Source organism: Hevea brasiliensis, chromosome 4 (genome assembly GCF_030052815.1).
Source record: "Hevea brasiliensis isolate MT/VB/25A 57/8 chromosome 4, ASM3005281v1, whole genome shotgun sequence".
In the NCBI taxonomy this organism is placed as follows: domain Eukaryota; kingdom Viridiplantae; phylum Streptophyta; class Magnoliopsida; order Malpighiales; family Euphorbiaceae; genus Hevea; species Hevea brasiliensis.
In genome coordinates, this window is record NC_079496.1 from 105,295,411 (window position 1) to 105,310,369 (window position 14,959).

The window sequence follows — 14,959 nt, forward strand, 5'->3', positions numbered from 1 at the left end:
TATTATAATTCTATTTTTTAATATTCAATGTATATTAATCAATATTTATTATAAATAAAATATTATAAAATTATAAAAATATATTAATCGTTTTAAAATATAAAAAATAAATATTATTAATATTAATAAGATAATATTCAGTTTTTTTAATATATTAACAGAATATAAAAATTTTTTATATTTTAAATTGGCAAAGTTAATCATATGATTTAAAAAATTTTAAATTATTTAATTAGTTTTTATTTTTTTAAAAAATAAAATATAATAAATTTAAAATACTATTTTATTTTTTATTATTTTTATATTCTACTAGAAATCAGGTGAGAGGATCATGACGTGGCAAATATGCTGCGACAGACTGACGGGTAAATGGTAATTGAATAATTTTCTGGAAACTCGCCGCGGAGCCGGAGCCGATCTCAGTGGTGGGTACAAGCGGAAAGCAAAAAATACACAAACTCAGTTTCAGCAAATGGATGACCAAGGAATTCTCGAAGCAGAGAGATACCAGATGGAGCAGATTCGAGAGCTTGAATTTGAGGAATTACAGGTAGAGGAAGTGGAGGAAAGCAACTCATCGGACGATGAACGTGACGCCGCGTAATCACTGCCATTTCTACTAATTCTCTGCTTTTTTTTTTTTCTGGTTGTCAATTTGATTTTCTCTTTTTTATTTTTATATAACGTCAACTTGATGTACTAATAACTGCCTTTATCTATGATTTGGGGGTTTAGGGTTTATATATGCCTTTTGGATTTTACTTGTTTCTAGAATTTTTAGATCGTCTTAGTTTTGATTTAAATTTTATTTTTGTGGAAAATGGAGACAAAGAAATGGCTATAATGTCAGTCAGTCACTAGAGCTTTTCGTTCACTTTATTTTCTGTCCTTCCTTCTTTTGAAATTTATGTCAGTTCAACTTCTATAATTATTTGCTCATTATCTGATGGCAATGGGTTTTAATTGCTTAGTTTATGCACCTAAGCCCTTGTTTACTTGCTTGAAGATTGAGCAATGAAGCATAGAAGTATCATTAAATCGATCAAATTTAGGTCATGAGCCATGACGTCATGTTGAGTGCTGAAACAGATTGAGGAATCAAATTTTTTTTTTTTTGGAGATGACATTTTTTTGTTTGAGAAGGGGATTGGGGGAGCGGGACTCGGTCAGGTGAGTGATAACCTTGAACCAAGCCGAGCTAGGCAACAACTCAACTCTAACTAAGCCCTTTATCTCAAATTTTGGGGTCGACTATATGTATTAGCTTTCTTCACTCTAAACGATTTTGAGATAAATCTTCAGAAATGTGTAATATTTCAAGGTCATGTTTGTACTACTTTCCTCCTAGTCGATTTAGGTCTATCCCTTTTTTTCTTTCTATCCTCTAACCTAATGTGCTCTACTTGTCTAACTGGAGCCTCCGTATGTCTATGCTTCACATGACCAAATTACCTCAATCTCCCTTCTCTCAATTTATGTTCAATTGGCACCACTCCTACCTTTTCTCTAATACTCTCGTTACGGACTTTATCTAGTCTAGTATAGCCACTCATCCACCTTAACATTCTCATCTCTGCAACTCTTATCTTAAACACATACGACTATTTCAGTGCCCAACACTCAATTCCATATAACATAGCCGGTCGTATGGCTATACGGTAAAATTTTCCTTTCAACTTATTGGGAATCTTACGATCACATAAAACTCCCGTGGCACGTCTCCACTTCAACCATCCGGCTTTAATCCTATGACTAACATCCTCCTCACATCCCCCATCTACTTGAAGGATTGAGCCTAGATATTTAAAGTAATTACTTTGGGACAGTACAACTCCATTCTAACTAACTCCTTCCCTATCACCAGTTTGACCTTCACTGAACTTGCAATGCTTGTATTCTGTCTTCGTTCTACTTAACTTAAAACTCTTTTACTCTAGAGCACTTCTCCAAAGCTCTAGCTTTCTATTGACTCCTTCTCGTATCTTATCTATCAGAACAATATCATCCGCAAACATCATGCACCAAGGAATACTCTCTTGTATATGTTTTATCAATTCATCTAAAACTAATGTAAAAAGGTAAGGGCTTATGGCTGATCCTTGGTGTAATCCAATTGAGATCGGAAAATCTCTTGTATCCCTTCCCACCGTGCGCACAATAGTAGTTGCTCCTTCATACATATCTTTCAACACTTATATGTACCTAATAGATACTCTCTTTTGTTCTAACACATTCCATAAGACATCTCTTGGAACACTATCATAAGCCTTCTCCAAATCAATAAAAACCATGTGTAGATCTTTCTTTACATCTCTATATTTCTCCATCAAGCTTCTAATGAGAAAAATCGCTTCCATAGTTGAACGACCGGGCATGAAACCAAATTGATTGAGGGAGACAGAAGTATCATGACGTAGTCGATGCTCCACAACTCTCTCCCACAACTTCATAGTATGGCTTATGAGTTTAATTCCCCTATAGTTTGAGCAACTCTGTATGTCTCCCTTATTTTTAAATATAGGTACTAATATACTCCTCCTCCATTCATCAGGCATTTTCTTTGAGTTTAGAATCTTATTAAATAATTTAGTTAACCATACCACTCCCATATCTCCCAAACACTTCTACACTTCAATTGGTATTTCATTGGGTCCACAGGCTTTATCCACTTTCATTCTCTTAAGTGTTTTCTTTACTTCTAAAGATCTAATCCTTCTAGTATAATTCACATTCTTTTCTATAATCTATATTCATGCTATTACCATTTTGACTATTATTAAAGAGATCATTAAAATAATTTCTCCATCTTTCTTTAATGTCCTCATCTTTCACCAATATTTTTCTTTCTTTATCCTTAATTCACCTAACTTGATTGAGATCTTGACATTTCCTTTCTCTCCTCCTTGTCAATCTATAAATATCTTTCTCCCCTTCTTTAGTTCCAAGTTTCTCATATAACTTTTCAAAGGCCTGTGCTCTTGCTTGACTAACTGTCTTTTTTGCCTCTTTCTTTGCTATCTTGTACTGTTCATATGCCTCATTATTATCACATTTAGGTAATTTCTTATACCATTTCCTTTTTCTCTTTACTGCCTTTTGTACTTCTTCATTCCACCACCATCTCTCTTTTGAGGGTGGTCCATGTCCTTTAGACTCTCTAAGTACTTTTCTAGCTACTTCTCTAATATTTAATGCCATCTGTATCCACATATCATTGGCCTCCATATTCAGCTTCCATACTTCGGACTCGAGAAGCTCATTTTTGAACTTCACTTGCTTTACTCCTTTGAACTCCGACCACTTTGGAACAACTTTGTTCGAGCTACACAATATTTTTATATACATCATTGATCATACTATCAGGGCGCTCTTATTAATTCTGATAAAAATTTACTTGCCTTTAATTTTTAAAATATCCTGTTGATTCTTGAAGTAAAATTCATTGCACTATAGAATAGAGCAAGATTAGTAAGATTTCTTTATGTATTTATGTGTGTGTGTGTACTGTGTAATTGAAAATTTTTAAACTAATGGATGGTCATTGACAAAATTTGAGTGAAAGAGATTAATTCTTGCATCAAATGCCTTCAGTTCCCAGATAATCTATTCAACTGAACACATTAGTTTTACTGCATGCTTTTGATTTGTGTAATACCACATTTATTGTTGTCATAGTTTCCTGATTTCTTTACTCTCTATGTCTCTCGCCTCGGCCCCCCCTCCCCTGGTGTGCAAATGTGTACCTAAAGTGGTGCTTCATCAGGCGAATATACTTTTAACACTCGCCTGGCTCCATTACACACTTATCTTGGTGGTAAGCATGCATAATTTTTTTTTTTTTGATAAGGATGAAGATGTGTCATATTAAAATGATTTGAGACTTATGATATCATTTGCATATTCCAGAGGTTGAAGATACCCACCGTAGATTGGCTTTCTTAGAAGCTGGTGCCATATTAACTCTTCCACTGTTCTATCTTGAAGGTATGTGTGGCGTTAATTTCTTTTGTTCTCCTTCTCTGTGTGCATGTGCATGCATGCAATCTGAAGAGATTGGTGATTGTCATAATCTGAGAAGTTTTGAATTTTTTTATTTTGACCATAATTTGATTTTTGTGTATGCCTAAATGCATTCATGGTTTAAATTAGATACAAAACAACTAGGTGTCTTTTATTTCTTCCATGTTTATTATTATTATTATTATTATTATTATTATTTTGTTCAAGGTGATTCAAGAATATGCTTTAAAATTATTCCAACTTATTAGCCCAAAACCTTGCAAGTTTTGAGGCATGATGACCTTATCATATAGCTGAGGAATGAGAAGTAGATGTAAAATATTAATTTTTGGCTGTATTTGTGTTGGGGATTCATTCTTTCATCCATTTTCCCTGAGTCAGTATTCTAATCTTGTTATTTGATACTTTTATCAGGGGTTGTTCTTTTCCCAGGGGCCATCCTTCCTCTTAGAGTTATTCATCCTAATTTCATATCTGCTGTTGAGAGGGCATTAACACAAGTTGATGCTCCTTACACTATAGGCGTGGTCAGTGAACACAATCTGAAACTTGTTATTTTACTTATTTTGTATCTGGAATTTCTTTCTGTAGATTTTTTTCCTAAACTTGAAATTACTTGGAACTTTGTCCAGGTTCGTGCTTACAGGGATCATGATAGCAGACAATTAAGGTTTGCAACTATTGGGACAACTGCGGAGGTATTATCACAGGCTCTTTTGTTGTATGTCTTTTCTAAGCATTAGGGATGTAAATTTTGTTTAAATGGAATTGTACATATCTCATAGCTGGTTGTTAACATTATTTAAGATTTATGTGCAATTGTTTTTTTACTTGACTATTTGTACTGTTAAAAATGTAAATTTTATATTTTGAATCTGCTAAATGGCAATTCAATGTCAATCACAAATGTATATTAGAGGTTCATGTGTTGTTATTGGCAAACACTTATGATTTTCATTCATTGATGGATGAGCAAGAACAAAAGGAAATCTTGAATACTTTATTGTTGAATCATATGTGCAAAATCTATCTAATATAGCATGGAACGTCAAGATGTCATGAATGGAGGCCATCGTCTTGCAGTTACCTAGGATGCTGGCAAACTGCATTCCTTACATATAAGCATAGGAGTTTCTTTCTAGGATTTATTGTGTAATGAAGTTGTCAAGTAGTTTTGCTCATTGGACTCAGTTTGTGAAAGAGGATAGTATGATGTTCATCATACAGTTAAAATGACGTAATTCTGTAAAAATTGCTAATGTATTTGGAGCAGTTATTTTTTGCAAATCAAATTGCTCAATGTTTGCTAGGTAGGTTCTTGTCCGCTGGAATTTTTTAGATTTGATATGTCATGGAGAATATATTACTCTGTTTTCCTGGTGATCTAGCTACTGACTTTATTCTTTCGGATATCACATGAGCAGAATAGCTTATGGAACTTGTTATGTTTATAGATTAGACAATACCGGCGGTTAGAGGATGGATCACTGAATGTAGTTACTCGTGGCCAGCAGCGCATTTGTTTAAGACGACGTTGGATTGATGTGGAAGGAGTGGTTGGTCTATATTTTTATGTTATATTATTATTCATTCTTTCACAGCTGTCTGTATAATTAATGACTGATTTGGTGTAAAATTTCATTTGTTTAGCCATATGGGGAGTTTCAAATTATCCAGGAAGATCTTCCATTAAGGGCACCACAGGATGCATTTGGAAAATTGGCACCATTATGTAATTTTAATGGCCATAATGTCTCATATACAGTGCCTTCAAAAGTCTCATTGCATGGCCATGGAGATAGTGACAATGATTCAGAGGAAAGCCTTGAGATTGAGGTTTCACTGGCTGAAAAGGGAACCCATCATTCTGTAATCGATTCATGTTGTAACTATGATATGATGGATGAATCAACAAGCAGTGGTGATGAGAAGTTTAATTCAGAAATTAAATTTGTAAGTTCTCGCACAAGTGATTCTGGGCCTAGTTCTACACCAGCAAAGCAATCTCACGAAGGGGAAGGTTCCAAAAGGCACTGGAAAAATACCAACTTAAACCAGTTTCGTACAGTTCCAAGAGCATTCTGGCCCTACTGGGTATACCGTTTGTATGACTCCTATTGCCTTGCTGAAAGGGCTGCAGGTACTTGGTTCTTTGACATTCCATTAGAAGTTCAGGGTTGACTACTTGACTTAGACTTGGCCAAACATATTCATGCAGGTTCAATTTGCGGTTTCACTGTTTTAGCAGACTTGATTTACTTTGGCTTTACCCACCCACTGTTAGAAAGATGATCTAGAAATAGTTTAATCATAACTGTGTTTTGTAATTTCAATTGTGCATGGTTTTTGATCTAGTTATCAGATTATAAGGTTCCATTTGTTTCACGGAAAATAACTTGTATATGGAAATTGCTTTCCTTGAAAATTGTTTCTAATAAAATGTTTTTCATGAAAATATTTTACATTTTTTTGTTGCAATGTTAAATTAATGGTATATATTGTTGCAATGTTAAATTAATGATATATATTTACATGCATGTACAAATATTTTCACATTTTAATAAAATTGTCAAAGTCTGAAAAATGACTTCATCTTTTGAAAAGAATAAGACATTTTCCTTAAAAATGACTTAGTTTTCTCTTTGACCAGGAAAATATTTTTCATTGATCCATTTCTTGAGTGTAACGCTGCAAAACAAGCGGAACATGAGTATTTAAATCAGAAGTTATCAAAAATAAAATGTGTGAATATGCTTGTGAATCTTGAAATAAGTTAAATTTCCTAGAGAGCTGAAACCGAGTTGAGTGGATTTGCAGGGTATTACTTTCAAAAATGTAAATTGAAGAATTTACTTACATCACATTCTTCATCGTGCAGTTACATTTAGGAGATTGGGTTGCTTTATTTCTACTGTCTTATGCATTATTAATTATGTGGACTCTGGACTTAATGAACAGTTGTCTTTTTCTGCCATCATAAATAGTTTGGTTTGACCATTTTGCAGACATGTGGAAACAGATAGTTGGGGCGCCAAGCATGGATGGTTTTGTGAAAAAACCTGATCTTTTATCATTTTGTATTGCAAGTAAACTTCCTGTGTCTGAATCCACAAGGCAGGAGCTTTTGGAGATTGATGGCATTTCATATCGCCTGCAACAGGAAATTGATTTACTAAAAAATTTTAATCTTGTTCGGTGTAAAAATTGTCAGGTAAACAAAAAAAGAAGCTTGCTTAGACTTGAATCGAAGAGCCTAAGCGTAAAATATATTGCACAGCAATTTATTATCTTCTTTACTTTTGTCCATGCAGACTGTGATTGCCAGGCGGAGTGATGTGTTGGTGATGTCTAGTGAAGGTCCTCTTGGGGCTTATGTTAACCCACATGGTTCTGTGCATGAGATAATGACTTTTTATAGAATAAATGACTTAGCACTTGAAGGGGTAGCAGCTACAGAATACAGCTGGTTTCCTGGGTATTGATTATTTCCGACTATTTTGTACTACTAATTATTTTCTTGAAGAGTCATTAGCACAACTTTTTAATCAAGAGTGGTGAAAGTTTCTCTTTTACTCACTTGTATAAGGGATCATTATATGTAAAATGACTGGGATAGTCCTCCATGAATCAATGTATTATAATTTGGCTAGCTTCACAGGGGATGAGGAGAGGAAGAGAATCTAATCCTTTTTCTTGGGTTTAGTAGTTAGTAATAATTTCAGAGAGTTAATTATTGAGAGTGAGAAGGATAAATCTTGTAAACGTTGGCAGAGCAAATACTAGTCAGAATTAGGCTGTTACATATGGTAGGTTTCAATGTGGTAACTGTCCTGATTCTAAAGTGTTTATGCTTCTGTTCTGTAATTTGACACTGCAAGTAATAATACGCATGGGGTATGCTTGTGATGATTGAGTACTTTAATGATTTGCTATATTTTGCAGATATGCATGGACAGTAGCATACTGCGCCAATTGTGAATCCCATATGGGGTGGCTTTTCACAGCCACAAAGAAGAAGTTGGAGCCTCGATCTTTTTGGGCAATCCGGAGTGCCCAGGTTGCTGATGATATACAGTAAGTTCAGAATCATAATTTTCTGACTGCGGCACTGAATTCTGGTTGTGGCCTTTTAATGAACTTACCCTGTATATATAACTAGTCTTTTGTCCCCTCTTGGGAAAAATAGTACAAACTTCTGTGACCTTAGACAAGTCTATCTTTGTCAAGTAATATGAACTATAGAAATTTCAAAGCTATGGAAGGTCTGGCTTGGAACAATAAGTTGTGTTCCAAATGATTTTTTTTTTTTTGGCTAGTAGCATTTCTATTAAATGGGATCCAAATATGATAATTATCATTCTGTGTTCCTTTAATTTATTAATTATGTTCCCAATCTATGTAAATAATTTTTAAGGTCAAAATAATTTGAATACATAGACTGCATAAATATCATCTGAGTACATTAATTTTGGAACCCAATGCGTTTGAGGCCAGAAAATGTAAATGCATGACCCGGAGAGTGCTGAAGATTGTTGGCATAGTTTAGTAGTTTGAGTTCGGGGTTGTCTCCGCCAAAACAGCTTAAGCCAATTAAGCTTGGCTCCCCTATGCTATATATTTACTTTCAATTTCTTGTTGTTTTCGGATGTATTTCTTGTTATTTTTGGATGTGGGACTCCTAAAAGCGTAAGCTTGAAAATTTGCTGCAAACCCTCTAAGTCCATACATCGGTTTGTAAGAAAACACATTCATAAGTGTTGTCCGGTGTGAGAGAAGCCTTATTATAATTGGAAAGTGAAACCTACCTCCAACATGTGCGAAAAATAATTTGTACCTAGTCAACGAGGACAACACGAGTATCTAATGGGAGAAGATGCCTGTAAATAAGGCAGGGGTATTGCAAAGTTTTGCCTACAGTGAATAGGAAAGGATGCCCAATTGTATCAATGGCGAATGATAGGGAGGATATGCACTAAAATATGATGATATGAAATAAATAAATTATGCAATGATATATGAAAAAAAAATATATAAAACAAAATGAATTGGAACTTTTTCTTTTCTTCTTTTTTTGATACAAATAGTCAAAACAAATAGTTTTAACTGACATTCAAACTCGAAAACTCTCGACCTAGGATCGTTAAATTTGGTAAAGCTCATCGTTAAAATTTGTTCCGTTCTTTTTATTGAAAACAATGGAGAATATAGCTATGAATTTTAATTGATAAAGGACTGGATTATGATCCAGTCATTACAAAATAATAATAATAATAATAATAAGGGGAAAAAGAAACTTCGAGAAAATTGCAGGCTACAAAATGTGCACAACTACACTGCAGGTTTAACGATAGCATCGGTAGACAGGACTGTACATGCAGCTCTCTGCATACTGGACAAGATCCTTAGGACGTGGGAGACGAGATGCCAGACCTATGAAGAAATTAAATAAGGTAAAATTAATGGATCATGCAAACCATTGCGTATGAGAGTAAGCTACACAATCGAAAAACAAACTCACCAAGTTCATATGCTTTAGCAGCAACTTTTGCAGCAATGTGTGCTGAGATCTTCCTGATGTTGGAAAATGGAGGGTAAATAAGTCCCTTGTTGAAGTTTTCCTGTTTTACTTGTGCAGCCAAAGCTTCAGCTGTTGCAAGAAGAAATTACAGTGGTTAAACAGTGTTGTGCATAGATGTTCTGGGTATGTGTGCAGGTGCGTGTTAACTCTTTGGGAGGGGCTGGTTTGGAACAATTGAAAGCATTGTGGACATAAAAATATAACTCCAACAGTTGGTCTACTTACAGGCTGCCAGAAGCAAATCATCATGCACACGTATTGCACCAGAGATGATCAACCCCAAGCCAAATCCAGGGAATATGTAAGCATTGTTTGCCTGAAGAACATTATTACAGTGAATTTCCAGTTTTAAGTAATTTCCAGTACAAGTATACTTCAGAAAAAGGTTAAAACCTGGCCAGGTACAAAAACTTTCCCATTGTATTCAACAGGGTCAAATGGACTTCCACTAGCAAAGATAGCGCGACCCTGAAGGTTGTAAAAAAACAGAACAATCAAGATATCAAGCCGCATCACCTACATGCTTGATGTGAGATAGTACAGCTTAAGCAATACTGGCAGGAAATTTTTTGTTTTACCTCACTCCATGTGTAAGCTTCTTCAGCTGTACATTCAGATTGTGAAGTAGGATTGGAGAGGGCAAGAATTAGTGGTTTCTGCATGCCAAATTGACAAGTTGTTCAAGTCAGACAACATTATGACTGTGTATTATGTGTGTGTGTGTGTGCGCGCGTGCGCGTTTTGGACAGAGAGAGAACCTCATTGAAGGATGCCATGGCCTCAACCACCTCCTTTGTGAATGTTTTTCCAACTCCAGATGATCCGATCAATACTGTTGGCTTGATTGCCTGAAAATCAGAATTTTAAGAAGGCTTTGAAGGAGTTCTCCCATGACAGCAATTCATAATATAAGATGATTTTCACACCTTAACGGCATCCAAAAGTTCCTTCACAGGTTCATGCTCATGAGCCCAAGGCTTCTTGAAGTGCTGAAGTGACTCTTTACGAGAACTAACGATCAGTCCCTGCAGCAGACAACATCACATGTCAACAACTTTGACACATGCAAATTTATTTGAGGCACGATATTCAGCAAAATGCAAAAATTCTTCAAAGTAGCAAGGATTTTAGACCACATCTAGACTACCTGTGAGTCCACGAGCCAAATCTTCTTACGCGTCTCTTCAATTGGAGCTTCAATCTGAAGAAAAATTATAGAAATAATGATTAACCATAACATTAGCACAAGAAAATGAATTAAAGAATATTTAATATATAAAAACAAATAAATACCTGTTTTGATATCTCGAGAGCTATAAGCTCAGCTATACCAGTTCCAGCCTGCAACAACCAAAAGGAAAAAGTGAGAAACAAGAGAACCAAATATGTATAGTTAACAAGAACATGTATATAAACAAGCAAGACAAATATGCACATGTATTTTCGCATGCCTGCCGGTGTTCATGTGCATGTGTACCTCCCAATGCTTAAGATACCAGGCAAATAAATCACAAAATTTGGAATTGAAACTTAGCCTCATTTAGATAATCATGATGAGGATGAGGTAATTTTTTTGCAAAGAGGGGACAGAGGTTGGGGGCACAGCTTTTTGATGAGGTGAAAGCCAAAGTAGGTAAAACCCAGATGAGTTCGAGGATAAAAGATAAAGCACACTGATAAATAATCCTGTTTTAAAGGAGTACTTGATAGTCAGTTTATCTACAGAAGAAAATGAACAATGCTTTCAAGGGCTATGGCATTTCAGGCACACCTCTCCAGCACCCAGGAATAAGAATTTGTGATCAGCCAAGGTTCCACCAACTAATTTCAGAGCTGCAAGAAGTCCTGCTAGCACGACAGATGCTGTACCCTGCAATGAATGAGATAATTTGCAATAAGAGAAATTCCATTGAAGATAGCATGGATTCCTAATACAACAAATAGCTTTTATGACATTTTACCTGTATATCATCATTGAAAACAAGATGAGTTGGGCTGTATTTCGCCAGCAGCTCAAATGCATTGTGATTTGCAAAATCTTCAAACTGAAGAATATTTGCATTATTCAAAAAACAAATTCAAGTGTCCAAAACTCAAAAAATAAGTAAATTACAACTAGCAATATTAGAATTTATAACTTACCTGTGTAAGGACTTTCTCCCCATAGTTCTGCTTAACTGCAGTCATGAACTCGTCTACAAGTTCAGCATATTCCTAATTCACAGCAGAAAACCCAATGAACCATTCAGAACTAAACATTAAGGGCTGTGAGTGTGCATCACATTTTGGAAAGAGGGTAAAAAAGGTAATATCATTAAACCTGTCCAGTTGCCCTCTTTTGTTTAAGACCAATGTAGAACTCGTCATTCAACAATTGCTTGTTGTTTGTGCCAACATCAATAGTCACAGGCAAGCACTGCAAATATTGAACAAAACCTGGAATATTTCAGTAACTAAAATAGGGATGAACTATATTACTTCGCTTCAATCACAGAATTTAACTAAACCATCTAAGTCCATCATGGAAGGTCACTGAGGCATATCAGAGGAACAGATATATCAATATATTACAAATGATATTTTCAAAATGGTTTACATTCATTAGGGAATTATTTGGAAAGCTCCTAGATTTTACTATAATGCCAACACTGAAAAATGACATCAAATAACAGAGAATATAACGATAACAATAGCTTATTATTATAGTAAAGCTTACTGCTGAGGGACGTAATCCTCCTAGTGCAGTATACAAAGAGAGTTTTCCTACAGGAATCCCCATTCCCTGAGAAATAAGAAAAATTACAAATTATAATTCATAACTAATTCACCTCTTGAGAGATGCAAAGAGACTTAAGCATTTAACTCATATATTCATTGAAAACATATTGTCTTAAAGAGAACACATCCAGGAATCATTACCTGGCAACCAAGATCCCCAAGTCCTAAAATACGCTCACCATCAGTAACGACAATAACCTGTATATTTCTTTCTGGCCAGTTCTTCAATACTTCAAGAATCTTGCCCCTAAAAAAAATTTCACTACTCAGTATCTTCTCGAATATTGTGCAATTTAGTAATGGAGTATGAAAGCTATTAGATGGTCATACTTTTCTTTCAAGCTGATGTAGAGACCTTGAGGTCGCCTGAAAATGCTCCCATATTTCTGGCAAGCCTCACCAACTGTGGGAGTGTACACGATTGGCAGCAGTTCTTCAACATTATCAATCAGAAGCTTATAAAATAGCTTTTCGTTCCTCTCCTGTAAAAACATACAAAGACCCGGTTACGTCCACCAATAAGGTAGAACAACTATAGTACCAAAGGGGCTGTGTTATATTCCATTCATAATGCATAGAACCTTGATATGAATTGATCCAAAAATGAAAATTTTGCGGTTTCAGTTACTCCAAAACAGCATAGAATTATGATCAATGAAGAAGAACCTGCAGATCCATCATGGCCATGTATCGTTGCAGAGGAACTTTGTACTGGCGCAGATTGTGCATCACCCTTTTCTCCTAATATCCAATTTCATAGAAGTAAGCAATAAACATATAATCTGGAAGTTAGAACATTAAATATATCGGCTTGAATTGTGAGAATGTCATTCAAGCTAACCTGGAGCTCCTGAGTCAAGATTGCTGGGGGAAGAAGGCCACGTAAGTAATGAGCATCCCTCTCCTTCTCGGTGAAAGCAAGCCCCTTGTTGTGGTGTGGGTCCCGCAACAAAGTATACCCACTATAACAGAACAAGAATTATAAGGCTGAGTAACAAATAAAAAATTCCAATTCTGCAAATCTTAAGAAGTATGAATTTATCAGCAACACTACCGTCCAGCAAAGATCCAACGTACTGAAAACTTAATTCATCATAGCTAGGCTTAAGCTATAAAAACACATTAATGATATGCTTAGCTTAAACAAAGTTTTAAAACAAACAATAAGAAGAATAAGAAACCCATTTCACCTGGCAACAGAGACGGTCCACGGAGTGATAAGCTGATCTTCCGTGGCACTATCCTCACCATACACGTCCTCAACTCCTCCACCCACAGTAACATTCTTCTTCATCTCTTCCATTGAGTGACTACCATTCATCATTTTACTAGCCATTAAAGCCCAAAACTCTCTCTCTACTCTTCTACCCAGAGCCACTCTCTGCAAATAAAAGAAAGCTGAAAAGAGACAAAACACAGGACACACGAAGTTTGTGTTCGGGAAAACAAAGATACAGAGTCTACCTTTTATAGGCAACAGAAACCCAAGAATTCCTTTTTTTTTTAAATATATATATATATATATATATATATTCTGAAAAATGGAAGTTAAGGGTTGGCTTCAATGTCAAAAGGAAGAACGTAGACTGCCCATGTGGACAATTTGATTGAAATAAATTAAAAAATGAATTTACATTGCTTTGAAAGAAATTTAAAGATAATGTGAGTGAGTTACAGAGTTGCGAATGCTCAGGTTTAATTAGTGGTACCAGAAAAGTAGACCTCTTCAGAGTAACCATATTGCAGTAACGTGCAAGGAATGGTAAAGGGTAGAGAGAGAGAGAGAGAGAACAATTCTGCGCCTTCTTTTTCTGGAGTAAGAAAGTCTTTGATTCGCGTTCCGACAGAGAGAGATTGGGAGAGCTTAACTGCAACGGAACTGAAAATTGAAGCTGTTAACTTCGCAAAACATTTTTTTTTTAATTATTGTTTATATTTATTTTATAAATTATTAATTATTGAAATTTTAATTAAGAAATAAAAGCTCTCTCATTTGCAGCATAATGTATCACTAATATTATTTCATATGTTTAAATTTTTATGGTTTCTATTAAATTTTTAATTAAATAAAAAATAATTATTTATTACCAATAAATAAAACTCCATTTTTGTTAAAACTTCGATGTCAAGAGAGGTCAAATTAGTGATTAGCTCCACTAATAGAAATAAATAAATAAAGGGTTAAATCTTAGAAATGCATAATAAAGAATGTAATTTAGTTGCTTGCAAATAGGATCATCACGTATTGAATTTTGGCGGGTACTTAATATGATCTAATTCTAATAGAATAAATGGATTAAATTTTTACGAGCATTTAATTTAATTAAATCTTAATACGATGTATTTGGACAGTATATAATTGAGCTTGAAATAGGTTGAAATATAAGAAATTATACTTATGATAGACTTAGGTCGAGTTCAAATTTTACATGTTAGGTATCCACTCGAATCTATTTATATAAATATTTAATTAAATATAAAATATATGTTTTTATAATAATATTTATAAATTTTATATATTTTAATTTAAATAAAATAGAATTTAAATTTTTTATAGAATTATTAAATTTTTAAAATGTAAAC

General features: G+C 34.6%; 2 protein-coding genes across 2 annotated transcripts; one reads left to right on the forward strand and one right to left on the reverse strand.

The window, feature by feature from the left end:
* The first annotated feature begins 320 nt into the window (after positions 1 to 320).
* LOC110639769 (uncharacterized) lies at positions 321 to 8,301 on the forward strand. The gene is made up of 10 exons (XM_021790846.2): positions 321 to 600; positions 3,750 to 3,814; positions 3,907 to 3,984; positions 4,435 to 4,547; positions 4,653 to 4,718; positions 5,475 to 5,576; positions 5,671 to 6,160; positions 7,026 to 7,231; positions 7,332 to 7,495; positions 7,963 to 8,301. The coding sequence occupies exons 1-10, from the start codon at positions 473 to 475 to the stop codon at positions 8,096 to 8,098; spliced, it is 1,548 nt and encodes a 515-aa protein (XP_021646538.2). The 5' UTR covers positions 321 to 472; the 3' UTR covers positions 8,099 to 8,301.
* Positions 8,302 to 9,216: 915 nt separating this feature from the next.
* LOC110639761 (NADP-dependent malic enzyme) lies at positions 9,217 to 14,130 on the reverse strand. The gene is made up of 20 exons (XM_021790835.2): positions 14,086 to 14,130; positions 13,567 to 13,757; positions 13,218 to 13,338; positions 13,043 to 13,117; positions 12,707 to 12,858; positions 12,518 to 12,623; positions 12,315 to 12,380; positions 11,919 to 12,014; positions 11,741 to 11,812; positions 11,560 to 11,643; positions 11,370 to 11,468; positions 10,892 to 10,939; positions 10,746 to 10,799; positions 10,525 to 10,623; positions 10,357 to 10,446; positions 10,177 to 10,254; positions 9,992 to 10,066; positions 9,824 to 9,914; positions 9,539 to 9,667; positions 9,217 to 9,450 (listed from the first exon to the last, which is right to left on the reverse strand). The coding sequence occupies exons 1-20, from the start codon at positions 14,113 to 14,115 to the stop codon at positions 9,362 to 9,364; spliced, it is 1,845 nt and encodes a 614-aa protein (XP_021646527.2). The 5' UTR covers positions 14,116 to 14,130; the 3' UTR covers positions 9,217 to 9,361.
* Positions 14,131 to 14,959: the final 829 nt, after the last annotated feature.